Source organism: Psittacula echo, assembly GCF_963264785.1.
Source record: "Psittacula echo genome assembly, chromosome: 5".
NCBI classification, from domain to species: Eukaryota; Metazoa; Chordata; class Aves; order Psittaciformes; family Psittacidae; genus Psittacula; species Psittacula echo.
In genome coordinates, this window is record NC_137739.1 from 11,456,629 (window position 1) to 11,473,963 (window position 17,335).

Below are 17,335 nucleotides of genomic sequence, written 5' to 3' on the forward strand. Positions count from 1 at the left end.
TCCTTGTCTGCCCATCCTGTTCTGTTTGCAGTAGATTTTGTACGAAGGCCACACTGGTCTAAATCTTTGCCAGCAATCAGAAACTTACAGATAGGGCTGGTTTCAGCTGGTTTTGTGATTACTGGGGCATCCCACTGTGCCAAAGGTGAAAAGTGAGGAAGACTGCTTACTTCATCTTGAAGAGCCCTGCCCACAACCATCGGAGGGCAGTGTGCAAGCGCCAAAAGGGAGGAGACTTATGATAATGAGTACCTAAAGTAATTGTAATATCACCGCCTGCTCTCTCTGGGGAACCTAATGAATATGCATGTTTGTGTGTAATAAATATCTGCTTGCTTAACCCCTCGGTGTGCAAGTTAGGAGGAGCGGTCCCCCTTTCACCCGGTGCCCTAATAAACATACCTGCTTTATAACTCTCTTTGAGTTGTAGAGTCTGATTCTGTGCTTCTATTTGGCACCCCAGATGGGACAATCTCTGCCCGGCTGCGGGACCTACTGAGGACGGGACTCCTCTGGGCACCCCCGAGATTTCTTGGGAGGACTCCCCCACTCACTCAGATCACCGCAGGGGCAGACAAGGACCATCACCAGTGAATCATCAGGTATGTTTAAACCAGGTAAAGGGGATACCCGTAAGTCATACTGAGACGTCCTACGTGAGGTAAAGAGCACGGGTGCTCGCCCCATGGGTTAGTTTGGTTTGATAGGTTATCGATCCAAGGGTAACTGTACTAACGGCTTTATGAGCCTTTGGCAAGTAAACACTGGCTTAAGGTTTCTGTCTTACAATTATTGGCTTAGACGACATTCTGTGTGAAGTGGGTGACTGAGAGATGGGCCCTTGTGTGAATGAGTGTTTTGTGTGAGTGAGACGTGGCATAGCTACGAAGGGAGTGTGGAGTCCTGATCCGCGGTTCCATGTTCTCTGTGAGGAGAGCGGCCGGAGACAGACAAAGTGTGTATGTCTCATGAAATTGAACCTATTGTTGAGTTTTGGTGTCCTATCCACCGTGATATTGTGTGTGAACCAGTTTTCGTCTTTGAATGGTTTGTTTGTGAGGATAAAGTGTCAGTGAAATTTGGTTGGGATTTTTCGTGTGTTAATTGCCCGGGAAATTGGTCCGACTGGGACCGGATTGAACGTTCGTGTGAATTAGTACGAGTAGTTTGTGGAAATCTGGGAGAACTAAAGAGCCAGTAGAGCAATATGGGGGTTAATTGTCAGAGTAGTGTTCAAGCTCGCTGGCGCGGGGCTGGAACTAGCCCTTGCCCTATCTGTCATCACTGTTGTTTGTATATCCAAGCTAAGTGTCGTGCTTGTTCAAAATATATTATCCCTTTTGGTGGGAGACAAGCGGTTTCTATACAGAACTGTTTGGAATTTGGGTGTATCCGTTGTGGGTGCCGCACTCCGTTACACCTTTTCCTCTGGGTAAGATGTTATTGTTGTAGGCTAACCGTGTCGTATATCTTTAAAGGACTACAATGGGAGGACAACAGGACAACAGAGTGGGGGAATTCTCAGAAAGAGCCCGTTAGGTTGCATTTTAGCTCATTAGAAAGATATAGGGGTGCCACCGGGAGGAATTGTGAATAAGAAAACCCTGATCAAATGTTGTAATCAGTGGTGGCCTTTATGTAAATTGGAAGATGGGGAAAAGTGTCCCTTCAATGGAACTTTGAATTATACTACCTTATTACAATTAATGTTATTTTTGAGACGACAAGGAAAATGGGATGAAGTTTCATATGCTGATATGTTCTTTACCCTTCGGAATCATCCTGAATGGCAGACAGAATGTGGGCTGGGGCCTCTGCAAGACCCGATGGTGTTGGCTCTGGAGAAGGGTAATAGAAATGGAAGTTAAAGAGATGTTGTTCGGCATGTAGTATAGGGCAGAGCTGTACCAGACTGGGAGAGGTAGGGGACCCTGGAGCTGGGGATTTACCAGAATATTATAAAACACCCGTGAGACAGGAACCACCACAAGAGGAAGGTGGGGATTCCGAATCAGACATCCCTCCAGGCAGTCCAGTATCCTCTCATACCCAAGGAAGGCAAGGGCAGGAAATACTGCAAGCAGAACAGGATGGGCAGACAAGGAGTATCCTAAGCTAGCAGATGTTCGGGAGCCAGTGTCTCCAAACTAACTGATAATTAGAAGGATGGTAAGAAATAATTCACTCATGTTAGTAAGACTACTAAATTGTGTTATTGATACAGGGGGCTTGATATAAGAAACGCTAGCGCCTGGAAGTCTGTGGAATTTAGGGGTCCCACTAAACGTGAATTGTCTTCTACATCCTCCTTATCAGTTAACCATTCTTCTCCTTCTCCTCACCACATCTACATATCAGTTGCTCATTCTTCTCTACTTATCAGTTAATCCAAAGACAGACAGATATGGCTGTGTCTTACGAAACTCTGGCGGGGGGGGGGGCGGGGAAATTATAGTCTCCCAATCGGTTATTCTTTGGGACCAGAAATAAAACGATTACTTTGTGGAGTAAGCCACAAAGTCCCGGAGGACCTCCGGGAAGTTAGAAAGGGAAAACTGGGAAAGGATTTGTAAAAAAAAAAGTATCAGAGAAATTTGAGGAGGCGTGGTTAAAAAGAAGAAGATAAAATGGGAACAAACCAAAGTAAGGAAATATTAAGAAAAAGCCCCTTAGGGTGTATTTTGGTACATTGGAAAGAAATTACAGGACCTGGGGGCACGGAAAACAAGAGAACCCTAATTAAGTACTGTAATCAATGGTGGCCTCTCTATAAATTAGAAGATGGGGCGAAGTGGCCACTTAATGGGACATTGGACTATAATACTATGTTACAACTAATGTTATTTTTAAGGAGGGAAGGGAAGTGGGATGAAGTATCATATGCAGATATGTTCTTCACTCTCCGAAACCACACAGAATGGCAAAGAGCCTGTGGAATGATACCGCCCCAGGATCCCTTGGTGATGGCCCTGGAAAGGGATGGGAGAGGAAATAGAAACAAGCCCAAACGATGTTGTTCATCATGCGATATTGGTCAAAGGTGCACTAAACAGGATAAAATTCACCACGATACAGAGCAGGAATTAGTAGATATAGTCAAACCCCCACCAAAAAGACGGGAGAGTATGGATTCGGATGATGCTGTTACTTCTCCAGGCAGTCCGGTCTCCTCGCGAACCCGGCAGAAGCCTGTCCTGCAGGCACCTCTTAGAGAGGCAATAGGACCTGAAGGAACCACAATGCTAATTAGAGCACCCTTTTCTACCCTGGATCTAGAAGCATGGAAAAAGGTTGCAAAAGATTACCGTAATGACCCTGTCGGTGTTACAAGGCATTTGCAATTTCTAGTGAAACAACACAATCCAGATTGGAATGACATACAGTTGCTGCTAGAAGCAATGACAGAAACGGAGAAACAATTAATATTAAAAACAGCAGGGGATCTAGCTGAGGACTACTATCGAGCGAAACGACAGGATGTAAAGGAATTTTTTCCGCTCCAAGATCCTAAGTGGGACCCAAATCGATCAGCAGAGCAGGAAAAACTGCAGGCATACCAAGAATGGATTGTTAAAGGGGTAGAAAGGGCCATCCCGAAAACTATAAATTGGTCAGTCTTGTATGAGGTAAAACAGGGCCCTTCAGAATCGCCATCCGAATTCCTAGATCGCTTAAGGGAAACAATGCGCCGTAATACACCACTAGATCCGGGCTCAGAGGTGGGAATACAGCAATTAGTGTCTCTCTTTTTGGGACAATCTACGGGGGATATTAGGAAAAAACTTCCAAAACTACGACCAACGGAGGGAAGAAATTTAGAAGTTCCCTTGGATGAAGCATGGCGAGTATTTAGTAATCGAGAGGAAAGTTACAAACAAGGAATGCGGAGATTAGTGGCAGTGGTGGAAGAAGGGGGAAGAAGGGAACAAAAACAAGGGCCTCGACTAGGCAAAGATCAGTGTGCATTGTGCAAGAAATTTGGACATTGGAAAAGTGAGTGTCCGGAAAATAAAAGAAACTGCCGTACAAACAAAATCAGAAAGGGGAGAATGATTGCACATGTGAAAGAAGAATGACGGGAACCGGGGGAATCTTCCCTAGCAGATCCACTGGTTATAATGAAGCTAGGGGATGAAGAGGAAGTGGAATTTTTGATTGACACGGGCGCAACATATTCGGTTTTAAATAAAGCCCTGATACCTTTAGGGAATGAATATATTACTGTAAAAGGGGCAACTGGCCAAAGTGAAAAGGCGTATTTTTGTAAACCATTAAAATACCAATTAGGGAAACAATGGGGCATTCACAAATTTTTATATATGCCCAACTCCCCAAAAGCCCTCTTGGGAAGGGATTTATTAGAACAATTGGGGGCAGTTATCACCTTCAATGAAGGTGAGATCACCTTAAAGGTAAATGACCAGCAATACATAGAAGTACTAAGTTTAACTTTAGTTACACACCAAACAGAGGAAAAGATTAGAGAGGATGTATTAGACCAAGTATTTCCAGGTGTATGGGCTACAGATATACCTGGAAAAGCCAAAAACGCACCCCCGATACAGGTCAAGCTCAAGAAAGGGAAACAGGCAGTTAGGATCAAACAATACCCTTTGAAAAAGGAAGACAGGGAAGGAATCTGCCCGATAATTGAAAACTTCTTGCAGATAGGGCTATTAAAGGAGTGCCAGTCTGATTTTAACACCCCTATTTTACCAGTCCGTAAACCTGACGGGACATACCGGATAGTACAGGACTTAAGAGCTGTCAACAAAGTAACCGAAGATCTTTACCCTGTGGTAGCAAATCCATATACCTTGTTAACATGCCTAGCACCAGAGCTAACTTGGTTTACTGTTTTAGATTTGAAAGATGCCTTCTTTTGCCTCCCTCTCCACGAAGCCAGCCAGAAAATCTTTGCATTTGAATGGGAAAACCCTAGGAGTGGACGCAGAACTCACCTCACATGGACGGTGCTGCCTCAGGGATTCAAAAACAGCCCCACTCTGTTTGGAGAACAACTGGCAAAAGATCTAGAATCCTGGGAGGCCCCACCTGAAGAAGGAAAACTATTGCAGTACGTAGATGACATCTTAATCGCTACCCAAACAGAAAAAGCCTGTGTGGCCTGGACGGTAAGCCTTTTAAACTTTTTGGGACTTCAGGGATACAGAGTATCCAAGAAAAAGGCCCAAATAGTGAAACAAAAGGTAATTTATTTGGGCTATGAGATAAGTGCTGGACAGCGAACTTTGGGACGGAGCCGTAAAGAGGCAATATGCCAGACCCCAAAACCTCAGACAATAAAAGAACTACGAACCTTCCTGGGAATGACAGGATGGTGTAGGCTGTGGATTTACAACTATGGGTTACATGTAAAGCCTCTATATGCACTCATTGCTGATGGTAACAGAGATCTTCAATGGACAAAAGAGGCTACTCAAGCCTTCAACCAACTAAAGAATGCTCTCATGTCAGCTCCGGCCCTCGGACTTCCAGACGTGAGTAAACCATTCTTTTTGTTTTCTCACGAGAAACAGGGAATTGCCTTGGGAACACTAGCTCAGGACTTGGGCCCATATCGGCGAGCAGTTGCTTATTTTTCTAAGCAATTGGACTCTACGGCTAAAGGGTGGCCTGGGTGCCTTAGAGCAGTGGCGGCAGTCGTGCTGAATGTCCAAGAAGCACGCAAATTCACCCTGGGCCAGAAAATAACAGTGTTAGTGTCCCATACAGTGTCTGCAGTACTGGAAGTAAAAGGCGGACATTGGCTCTCCCATCAGAGGTTCCTGAGATATCAAGCCATCCTGGTGGAACAAGATGATATAGAAATAGTAACAACTAACATTGTCAATCCAGCTTCTTTTCTCAGCAGAAACGAAGGAGAACCTATACATCATGACTGTCTGAAAACCATTGAGGACACATACTCCAGCCGTCCAGACCTGAAAGATACCCCTTTGGACAACGCAGAAACCTGGTTTACTGATGGAAGCAGCTATGTCATCAGTGGGAAACGACACGCTGGATATGCGATCACCACTTGCAGAGAAGTAATAGAATCTGGACCACTACCAATGAACACTTCCGCACAAAAGGCAGAACTGATCGCACTAATTAGAGCTTTAGAACTAGCAAAAGGAAAGGATATAAACATCTATACAGACTCAAGATACGCATTTGGAGTTGTGCATGCACATGGAGCCATCTGGAAAGAAAGAGGACTGTTGAATTCGCACGGAAAAAACATCAAACATGCATAAGAGGTAGTGAGATTGTTGGAAGCAGTCCAACTACCTGAGAAGGTAGCAATTATGCACATTAAGGCACACCAGAAGGTGAGTTCGAAGCAGGAAGAAGGAAATGAGCTGGCGGACAGAGAGGCAAAAGCAGCAAAAGGAGAGGTAATTATTGAAGGAGCCCTAATTTCTGATGGGAAAATTCCTTTGGAAGGTAAGCCAAATTACAGTAAGGAGGATCAGAAACTAATTACAGATCAGGATGGAATACTAAATAAGGAGGGGTGGGCTCACACACCGGAAGGGAAAATAGTTGTCCCCTCTTCTTTGTTATGGGCATTAGTAAGAAATGAGCATCAGAAAACACACTGGGGAGTGGATGCCTTACATAAGTATCTACTAAACAAAATCATGGCTAGAAATTTGTATGCTACCATTCAACAAGTAACTCAACAATGTGACCTTTGCCTTCAAACAAACCCCCAAAATACCCCCAAACTTAAAATAGGTCAAATTGGAAGAGGTAATGGACCAGGTCAACAATGGCAGATCGGCTTCACAGAACTGCCACGAAAAGGGGGGTATAGACATTTGTTAGTCCTAACAGACACCTTTTCAGGTTGGCCAGAAGCCTTTCCAACAAGAAGTGCAAAGGCTCGGGAGGTAACTAAGATATTGTTACAGGAGATAATACCACGATACGGAGTTCCAGCCACTATATCTTCAGACAGAGGACCACATTTTATTTCAAATGTGGTACAACAAATTAACAAACATTTAGGTATCGATTGGCAACTTCATACTCCCTACCACCCTCAGTCAAGTGGTCAGGTGGAGAAAATGAACCATTTAATTAAACAACAAATTGTGAAATTGGGTCAGGAGGCCAGTCTACCTTGGCCCAGGCACTTCCATTAGCTCTGCTGAGAATTCAAACTAAACCAAGAACTCGAGAAGGATTAAGTCCTTTCGAAATTCTGTATGGAAGACCATATGGGGTTCAACAGGGAACGTCTCCCCAAGTGGGAGAAGAAACTATGAATAACTATGTAATAGAGCTAGGAAAACAACTCAGAAAAATTGAAAAACATGTGGCTGGAACTCGAAGCAGAGGACTGGATAGTCCCGTACATAACATACAACCTGGAGACTATGTGTATATAAAATCTTTCAGACCCACGGGGGAAGAAGATCTCGAGCCAAGGTGGAAAGGGCCATTCCAAGTACTACTCACAGCTTTCACAGCTATCAAAATTAAAGAACAAAACGCCTGGATTCATCATACTCGAGTCAAGAAGGCTCCAAAGGCTCCTTGGAAAATTACATCAAGTGGTAATAACGGACTGAAACTAAAACTAACTCGTGAAAAATAGAGTGTTCTATGGATGTTAGTATAATGTTATGATTGTAATCAGAATATACGCCTGGGTATCACTTACTACCTGGATAAGCTTGCATAGCTAGTTAAAATGAAATTGCTATTTATATTAACCCCTTATATCCATACCATGGTCCAAGCCATAGAAAAAGAAACATCAATACTGGGGTCAAACACAAATATTTGGCTCACATGCGCAAACAAAATGGGGGTTACTGATTTCTGTTTGACCTTGGCACGGGTGGGAAATCCTTTTCAAACATGCTTAATTGGTGTACCATACCTGAGTCCCTTTGATTTTCGGGGATGGGTAAGGGACGACTCGATTCTAAATTTTACCAAGGTGACCGAAACGGTCAAAAGGGCTCGAGGAACCAGTTGGACAGTTGCGTCAGCCCAAACGGGTGGAATAATAAAATACTTAAACCATTCCACTATCCCGATGCAAGAACTCCAACTCCTGGGATCTGACAGAACCAATCAGAGCTGCATAACTTTTAGTACATGGTCAAACGAAGTCCCTGAGACTAAGGTAACTACCGGGAAGACATGGTATCATAATATAACCGCTTACTGCTCAGGATCATCTCCAGTGTTACGATACAATGATGAAATACCCAAAGCTCTACCCCAGGATATTTCTTGATATGTGGAGGCCGTGCATGGCCAGGAATTCCTTCCAAACCTTTTGGGGGACTATGTTATCTAGGTAAATTGTCCCTGTTTGCAGCCTCCAAAAGACATTTAGTCCAAGACATAAAAAACAGCCTCCGTAGAGACAAACGATCCATTGAGCAATTAGGCCCGAATTGTGATTCTACTTTAAACCTTTGGAACCACACAGCAAGATTTTTGGCAGCGTTATTTGTACCAAATTTAGCTGCCGGAAAAGCACTGGCAGACATACATCACTTAGCATGCTGGGCAGCTAAACAGTTAAATATAACTTCAGACGTGATATCCTCACTTGCCACAGACCTAGATAGCGTGAGACACGCATCTTTACAAAATCGAGCAGCAATTGATTTCTTATTATTAGCCCATGGACATGGGTGTGAGGATTTCGAAGGTATGTGCTGCATGAACTTATCTGATCATTCTGAATCAATTCATGCTAAGCTACGAAAATTACAGGAAAATATGCAAGAGCTTAGAATTGTTGGAGGCGGACTGGATAAATGGCTAAATAGCCTAGGAATTACTGGATGGTTCAAGGACATACTTAAACAAGGTCTTCTAATCTTAGTGATAGTATTATTCATTTTAATGATTGTACCGTGTGTAATACAATATATATTGAAGTTATTCCATAAATCAATAGAAGGAACATGGATAGCTCTGTTGTAAATAATAATCATTAAATAGTAAAAGAATTTACTCACTTTATAGAAAAGGGGGGACTGATACAGGGGGCTTGATATAAGAAACGCTAGCGCCTGGAAGTCTGTGGAATTTAGGGGTCCCACTAAACATGAATTGTCTTCTACATCCTCCTTATCAGTTAACCATTCTTCTCCTTCTCCTCACCACATCTACATATCAGTTGCTCATTCTTCTCTACTTATCAGTTAATCCAAAGACAGACAGATATGGCTGGTTTCAGCTACTTGTGTAATCACTGGGGCATCCAGATGTGACAAAGGTGAAAAGTTTAAGAAGAGGAAGACTCGTTTACTTCATCCTGAAGACCCCTGCCCACAAGAGGAAGACTCATTTACTTCATCCTGAGACCCTCACCCATGACCATGGGGAGGCACTGCGCATGTGCAAAGGACTTTTTAGCTCATTATAATACGAAGCGGGGATAGATCATGAATATGTATAGGCGTGTAACTTTGGAGGATAAATGTAGCGGGAAAACGACACTGAGGTGTGCATACTTTGAAGGAGCGATCCCGATGCACCTCAGCGCTGAATAAAAGCATACCTACTTTACAAGTTTTACGAGTTGTCGAGTCTCTCCGCGTATCATTATGACACCACAGGCTTACAATGCAAACATTGTTCTCTAGCTTAGACCTAAGTTAAAAGTATTTTAACCCTATGTTTTCCAGGCACTTGCTTTCCTTACAGCACTCGGTACCGACAGGCCCGCGGGGCCCCGCCGTAGGACGCCACCATCGCCACCGGCAGCCCAGCGCCGCCATCTTCCTCCCTTCTCGGACGCGAAGGCACCGCCCGCCGCTGGTCGCTGCCGTCACGTGGCAGCGCCCCCTGGTGCGCCGGTCCAGCCGCTGAGGGCGGGCCTGGCCGGGCCGCAGGGACCGGGGCCTGACCCGGTAGGGCTTGGCCCGGAAGCCCGCCCCCCGCGGCCGCGTGAGCTTCCGTGGCAGGGGAGTGCTGCGGGGCCCGGTGCTCTCCGCTGCACGCGCCCTGGAGCCGGGGTCCCTGCTCGGCGCGGAGCCGGTGGCTCCCGAGCCGCGCCGCTGGTAGCGGGCGGTGAAAGCCCAGCTCGCCTGACCCTCTTGGTTTGTTTCCCCGGAGCTGGAGCCGGAGATGATCATCCACATGGATCAGAAGGAGGAACTGCGGTTGTGCCGTCTCCGCTCCTGCGAAGGGAAGACTGCTGTGAGCGGCAGCTCAGGTAAGGGCCATCAGCGTGAACCCGTCATGAGAAACAGTGCTCCAGGAGCACCAGCGCCCACAGGATGTACAAGGGCGGCGGTGCTGGGTTGGAGCAGGGCCCGTGCAGCTTCACCTGCTGCCTGTGACGAGGGTATTCATAGCGCCACAGGCCACCAGGCTGGGAGGGATCTCAAGGATCATCCGGTGCAACTTTTCCAGGCAGAGCATGCCCTGGACTGGATGTCGCAGTGCCCTGCCCAGCTGAGTCTTTAAAGTGTCCAGCACTGGGGAGTGCACCGCTTCCCTGGGGAGATTATTCCAATGGCTGGTTGTTCTCATTGGGAGAAATTTTCCTCTTGTGTCCAACCAGAATCTCCCCAGGAGTAAGTTGTGCCCCTCGTCTTTTCCATGTGACTCCTTGTGGAAAGGGAGCCTCCGTCTTCTTCATAGCCACCCTTAAATACTGGACTGTGGTGGTCAGGTCTCCCCTGAGCCTTCTTTTCTGTAGGCAGAACAAGCCCAGCTCTCTCAGCCTTTCCTCATACAGCAGGCTGCCCAGCCTTTGATCAAGACCCAGAGAAGGGCAGACAAGCAGTGATGTGTCCCTGTATCCTTTCACAGGCCTGCGCCGTCTGTGGCTTCAGAAGCTCCTGAACTAGACACGTAATGTCTCAAGATCTGTCTTCTTGCCTTCTCAAGCTGCGCCCATTGTAGCATCCGTGGCAGCTTGCAGCAAGGAGTTCCACAGCTTATTTAGGTGCTTGATGAATTGCTGCCTCCTTTAGTTTGCTTTGAAAGTGCCTTTTACTGCTGCCAGGAGTTCTTAATTTAGAAGAGATGGTGCAGGATAGATGCCAAACCACCCCACAGGCCACTTGTGTTTTTATAGTCCTCTGTGATACCCCCTATCAGCTGTACCTTTTCCCAGCAGAATGGGCAGTTCACTCATCTCCTATACAGAAGCTGTTCTGTGCCTCTGATGGTTCCTGTCATGCCTCTATCTTCCTCAGCTCTGTCAGAGTGTCTCTGACATGGGGGATCCGTCCTCCCCCTTGCACACAGTCAGAATGTGGGTTTTGAGCAGCAAGGCAGAATTACGTTCTCTTTTCTTCCCTATTTTTTCCCCCCGGCACTCATTGATGCTTGACTGGCTGTGTTGTGTGCCTAGGAGCTGCAGTTTTCACCCAGCTGCTCAGACTCCAAGGTGCTAATGCTGGATGATATGAAGAACATTCTAGGCCCATCGTGGTGTAAGTGCAAGCTGTAGAGGCTGTTCTCCTCTGAAGGTCTTTGTTTACCTGCAGTGAACATCCCTGTCACCTGGTTGGTCAGTATCTTAAGGCTCTGCCACAGTTTGTAGTCAGCCTTTGTGTCTTTAACCCTGAGGAACACAAAATCATCAGCAAATGTTTCCACCTCCCTTTTCCCTTCCTTACTGCCCTGTGAGCTTCATTCATCCTACAGCAGCTTAGTTTCTTTACCAGTTTTGGTGAAGAACGAATGTCTTTTGGGAATGCCTTTGGACCCCACATGTCCCTTTTGATAAAACTGGGGCCATCTCTGAAGAACTCCGAGTGGTTTGTGAAGTGAGACATCTCTTTCCAAAGGCCGTGCCAGGTCTTCCCCAGGCTGTCCTCTCGCCATCTGTCCATTAAGTCTTTTACTCAGATCTCTGTTTGTTTGCTCAGAATGTTGGGCCCCAGATCTCCCCTCCACCCCTTTCTGTGGCATCACATCAGCCACCTCCAGTCCCAACAGTGAGGTACCGGAGTCAGAAGTCCAGCAGCTTACTCTGCTTACCTGGAGCTTGCCTTGTAGCTATAGCACTGGCACTCTTGGGAATATCAGAGGTCTTGCCATCAACTCAAATTGGCATGTGCTGAGGAACAACCACATTCTTCATGTCTCTCTTGCTTATTCATTTTTGCCAGTTCAGCCTTATGCTTCTAGTATTAATTCCTCCTCATTGTGAACTTGCTCTCCTTCCACTTGAAATACTTCCAGTGAGTTCCTGTCTTGGTTTAGATCAAACCCTTTACAGACAGCGTGTCCTAGTTGCCAGTGAAGGTACCTGGTAGCTCAGAAGTAACAGAAATGATTGTAGAAGCACTAGAGCCGTGACAATAATTGTAAAAAGAAGCTTGACACTCCTCATCTTCCCCCAAAAGTATAGAACACCATAGAAAACTTAATTGTCACGTACTTCTGAAGGCTTTTTCAAGGTCTATGTAAAGAACAAAATTCTGTGTGAGTGCCAAAGTTAGCATCTGTGAGGGAAGAAGTGGCATCACTACCACAGCAAGCTGTCGGAGAAGGTATCTTAGGAGTTCACTGTGAAATCATATTGTGATGTTTTCTTGTGCTTCCCAGAAAGAGGAAGATGAAATATGTACATATATCAGTCTGGGGTTGAACTTCTAGACTCTCCTTCCTTTATTGCACACTTATGGTTCAGTAGCAACTCACGTCTTCCATGGCCTGCACTTCCTTATCTCAGCTCTGCCAGACCACAGGAGGTGCCTGTGGTTTGTACAGCAATCCCATGTGACCGATATGGTACTGGTTTATTTCATAAGAGTGTTCAGAGACCCACAAGATATCTGTTGAATCTTTAAGCAGATCTGGAGATGTGCTTTGTGTGCATGTCACGCAGGTCCTGTCTTGCTCATTCAGCCTGCAAAGAGCTGTGTTTCCTGTGGACAGCAAAAGGCACAGCGTTGTTGGGGGCACGTGGTTCTGGACCTGCTACATGCTCATCAAACCACATTCAGAGCAGTGGGCTGGAAGGAGTCGCTGCTCTCTGTGAACACCCTAGAAACCAGCACAAGCCCCTTGTCTTGAACAGGCTTTCAGGTGAGCTTGGGTCTGCGCAGCGAACATTCATAGCAGTAACGCTTCTGCAAGACTTTATATACATAGGAGAGCAGGGATTTGTTCATTGCCTGTGTCCCAGGAGCCTCATAACTGTTCAGCTAGCGTTAATTTGACTTGCACCTACCTTCATCTTCTACCTGTGTTAGATTTCCTCAGTGCATAATCTGGAACCAGCCATGGGGGATCTTCAGTTCACCCACCACGTTGCACAACGGATTTGTTCTGCACCAGTGAAAGCATAAGGTTAATTTGCTTCTGCTCCAAGACTGGCATAAGCCAGGCTCCAGGCGGTCTCCGTATCTCATGCCTCGTGCATCTTCTCTTTCTCTGCAGTACCAGCAGCACAAGAGCACGGAGATTACTGTTGCAACCCAAGTAATGTTCTGCTGAACAAGGCAGTTCTTTATGGCCTAACTCTGGCTCCCAGTTCAACTTTTAGTAACATCCTGTGGAGACAAGCAGAGAGAGCTGGGCTTGTTGAGCCTGGAGAAGAGAAGGCTCTGGGGAGATCATAGAGCAGCTTCCAGCACCTAAAGGGCCCAACAAGAAATGTGGAGAGGGACTTTTGACAGGAGCAGGTAGGGACAGGACAAGGCGGAATGGCTTTAAACTGAGAGAGGGGAGATTCAGGCAAGGTGAAAGAAGTTCTTCCCTGTGAGGATGCTGAGGCGCTGGCACAGGTTGCCCAGAGGAGCTGTGGCTGCCCCATTCCGGGCAGTGTTCAAGGCCAGGTTGGATGGGGCTTGCAGCAACCTGGTCTAGTGCAAGGTGCCTGTGCACATGGCAGGAGGCTGGAACTGGATGTGATCTGTAAGGTCCATTCCAGCTAAAACCGTCCTGTGGTTCTGTGATTTTCAGATACAACATCCTGGAAGAGCAAGCACCTTTCCCATTCAAGCAGTAAACCTTTGCCTCTAATATGCCAGTGATTCCAGGAGACTGAGGTTCTGGTGAAGCATGCAGGGCAATTTACAGCATTTGCTCCTGTGAACACTCTGAAAAATCCACTGTGTAGTTTGGAGGGAAATACCATGTCCTGAAGGCAGGATATAGCAGAATGTTTTATACTTAAAGTCAATCTGTCTGCTGAATTTTTAGAATTTGTCCCCTTGAGATTTGCCCTGTCCAAAGCTTCCAGTCCTGCCTGTGACTTGTCTGGATTCTCATTTTATTGCAGGTGAAGATGGGATTGTGAGCAAGAATGAAGACAATGCCCATCAAGGCATCCCCAGGCCAGTGGAGCCCAAGGGTTTATGCTCAGGACTCTCCGAGGAGAACAGTTCCCAGGGTCCTGCACAGGACCCTGTTCTCCCACGCAGGTCAGAAAGGATTGAGAGATCCAAGAGCTTCCAGGTGAGCTCCAACCTCATCCAGCATCGGAGAATCCACACCGGAGAAAAACCCTTCACCTGCACCGAATGTGGGGAGAGTTTCTGGCAGCGGTCACGTCTCATCCAGCACCAGAGGATCCACACAGGGGAGCGGCCCTACAAGTGCTCCGAGTGTGGGAAGAGCTTCAGCGTGAGCTCGCAGCTCATCCAGCACCAGGTAATCCACACTGGGGAGAAGCCCTACAAGTGTGCTGAGTGCGGGAAGAGCTTCTCCAAGAACTCGAAGCTCATCCTGCACCAGCGGGTGCACACCGGGGAGAAACCCTATGAGTGTACAGAGTGTGGGAGGAGCTTCAGCGTGAGTTCAGCCCTGACACGACACCAGCGGGTGCACACTGGGGAGAAACCATACGAGTGCAGGACCTGCGGGAAGAGCTTCAGCTTGAGCTCAGCCCTGACACAACACGAGCGGGTGCACACTGGGGAGAAGCCCTACAAATGTGCTGAGTGCGGGAAGAGCTTCTCTGAGAACTCGAAGCTCATCCTGCACCAGCGCGTGCACACTGGGGAGAAACCCTACGAGTGCAGGACCTGCGGGAAGAGCTTCCGCTTGAGCACTGCCCTGATACGTCACCAGCGGGTCCACACCGGGGAGAAATCCTATGAGTGCTCAGAGTGCGGGAAGAGCTTCAGCGTGAGCTCGAAGCTGATCCAGCACCAGGTAACCCACACCGGGGAGAAGCCCTACAAGTGTGCCGAGTGTGGGAAGAGCTTCTACGAGAACTCGCAGCTCGTCCGGCACCAGCTCGTGCACACTGGGGAGAACCGCTATGAGTGCACGGATTGTGGGAAGATCTTTGGCCGCAGCTCCACACTCATGAAACACCAGCGGATCCACACTGGGGAGAAGCCCTACAGGTGTTCTAAGTGCGGGAAGAGCTTCTCCAGGAATGCACACCTCATCCTGCACCAGCGGATGCACACCGGGGAGAAACCCTACAGTTGTGCCGAGTGCGGGAAGTGCTTCACCGCGAGCTCCTCCCTGACACAACACCAGCGGGTCCACACTGGGGAGAAACCCTATGAGTGCTCCGAGTGCGGCAAGAGCTTCAGCGTGAGCTCGAAGCTGATCCGGCACCAGGTAACCCACTCTGGGGAGAAGCCCTACAAGTGTGCCGAGTGCGGGAAGAGCTTCTCTGAGAACTCGAAGCTCATCCTGCACCAGCGCGTGCACACTGGGGAGAAACCCTACGAGTGCAGGACCTGCGGGAAGAGCTTCAGCTTGAGTTCAACCCTGACACGACACGAGCGGGTCCACACAGGGGAGAAGCCCTACAATTGTGCTGAGTGCGGGAAGAGTTTCTACGAGAACTCGCAGCTTGTCCGGCACCAGCGTGTGCACAGTGGGGAGAACCGCTATGAGTGCACGGATTGTGGGAAGATCTTTGGCCGGAACTCTGCACTCATGAAACACCAGCGGATCCACACTGTGGAGAAGCCCTACAGTTGTGCTAAGTGCGGGAAGTGCTTCAGCGTGAGCTCCGCCCTGACACAGCACCAGCGGGTGCACACTGGGGAGAAACCCTATGAGTGCTCCGAGTGCGGCAAGAGCTTCAGCGTGAGCTCGAAGCTGATCCAGCACAAGTTAACCCACTCCGGGGAGAAGCCCTACAAGTGTGCTGAGTGCGGGAAGAGCTTCTACGAGAACTCGCAGCTTGTCCGGCACCAGTGGGTGCACACTGGGGAGAAACCCTACAAGTGTACAGATTGTGGGAAGAGCTTCAGCTTGAGCTCAGCCCGGATACACCATCAGCGGTTCCACACTGGGGAGAAACCCTACAAGTGCTCCGAGTGTGGGAAGAGCTTCAGTGTGAGCTCGCAGCTGATCCGGCACCAGGTAACCCACACCGGGGAGAAGCCCTTCAAGTGTGCCGAGTGCGGGAGGAGCTTCACCGGGAAGTCGCATCTCGTCCTGCACCAGCGGGTGCACACTGGGGAGAAACCTTACGAGTGCAGGACCTGCGGGAAGAGCTTCAGCGTCAGCACAGGCCTGAAACGACACCTGCGGATCCACACTGGGGAGAAGCCCTACAAGTGTGCAGATTGCGGGAAGAGCTTCTCTGACAACTTGCAGCTCATCCGGCACCAGCGGATCCACACAGGGGAGAAGCCGTACAAGTGCTCTGAGTGTGGGAAGAGATTCAGGGTGAGGTCAGCCCTGCTACAGCACCAGCGGGTCCATACGGGGGAGAGGCCCTATGCCTGTGCCTACTGCGGGAACAGCTTTCGGTGGAGTTCCCACCTCGTCCAGCACCTACGCATCCACACTGGGGAGCGTCCATACGTCTGTGCTGAGTGTGGGAAGGGCTTCAAAGTGAGCTCGGCGCTCTTCCGGCACCAGCAGACCCACAGGGGTGGAGAGCCCCAGGTGGGGTGAGTGTGGGGAGCAGTGAGGTCTGATGCCCTGTGAGCAAAGCCCGGTGTCTCCCCCTCCCATTGACCACCCTGCTTGTGGAGGGTGAAAGAAGTTTCTTCCCCTAGGAATGAGCCCTCAGAGAGGAAGAAGGGGGGGGGGCCGGTGGAGGGAGCTGATTGGAGGTTTGGGGCAGGTGCCAGGAGGAAGGTGCCAGACTCTTTTCAGTGGTGGCCACCCCAGGATGAGCAGCAGTGGCCATGAACTGAAACACCAGAGGTTTCACCTCGACAGGAGGAAGAACTTGTTCCGTTGCAGTGGCAGAGCACTGAACCGGCTGCGCAGGGGGATGCGGAGGCTCCGTCTCTGGGCACATCCAAGCCCCGGCTGGACACGTTCGGGTGTCCCTGCCCCGGCAGGGCTGGGACCGGGTGACCCCGGGGTCGGCTCCCACGGCTCGTGCCGCTCGCACTGACCCCGCGCAATAAACGTTTGTTGAACGCCGCCGGGTTGCCTTCTCCGGACTGCGGCTGCG

The 17,335-nt window shown here is 48.5% G+C and overlaps 1 protein-coding gene across 1 annotated transcript; it reads left to right on the forward strand.

The window, feature by feature from the left end:
* Nucleotides 1-10,062: 10,062 nt before the first annotated feature.
* LOC308220995 (uncharacterized protein) lies at nt 10,063-17,287 on the forward strand. Its single transcript, XM_080617737.1, has 2 exons — nt 10,063-10,201; nt 14,234-17,287. Exons 1-2 carry the CDS (start codon nt 10,114-10,116, stop codon nt 16,822-16,824), a joined length of 2,679 nt encoding a protein of 892 aa, XP_080473863.1. The 5' UTR covers nt 10,063-10,113; the 3' UTR covers nt 16,825-17,287.
* The last annotated feature ends 48 nt before the right edge of the window (nt 17,288-17,335 follow it).

Coding starts and splice junctions, on each gene's coding strand:
- LOC308220995 (XM_080617737.1), top strand. CDS start 10,114: ATGATCATCCACATGGATCAGAAGGAGGAACTGCGGTTGTGCCGTCTC. Junction 10,202..14,233: donor TGCTGTGAGCGGCAGCTCAG/GTAAGGGCCATC, acceptor ATTTTATTGCAG/GTGAAGATGGGATTGTGAGC.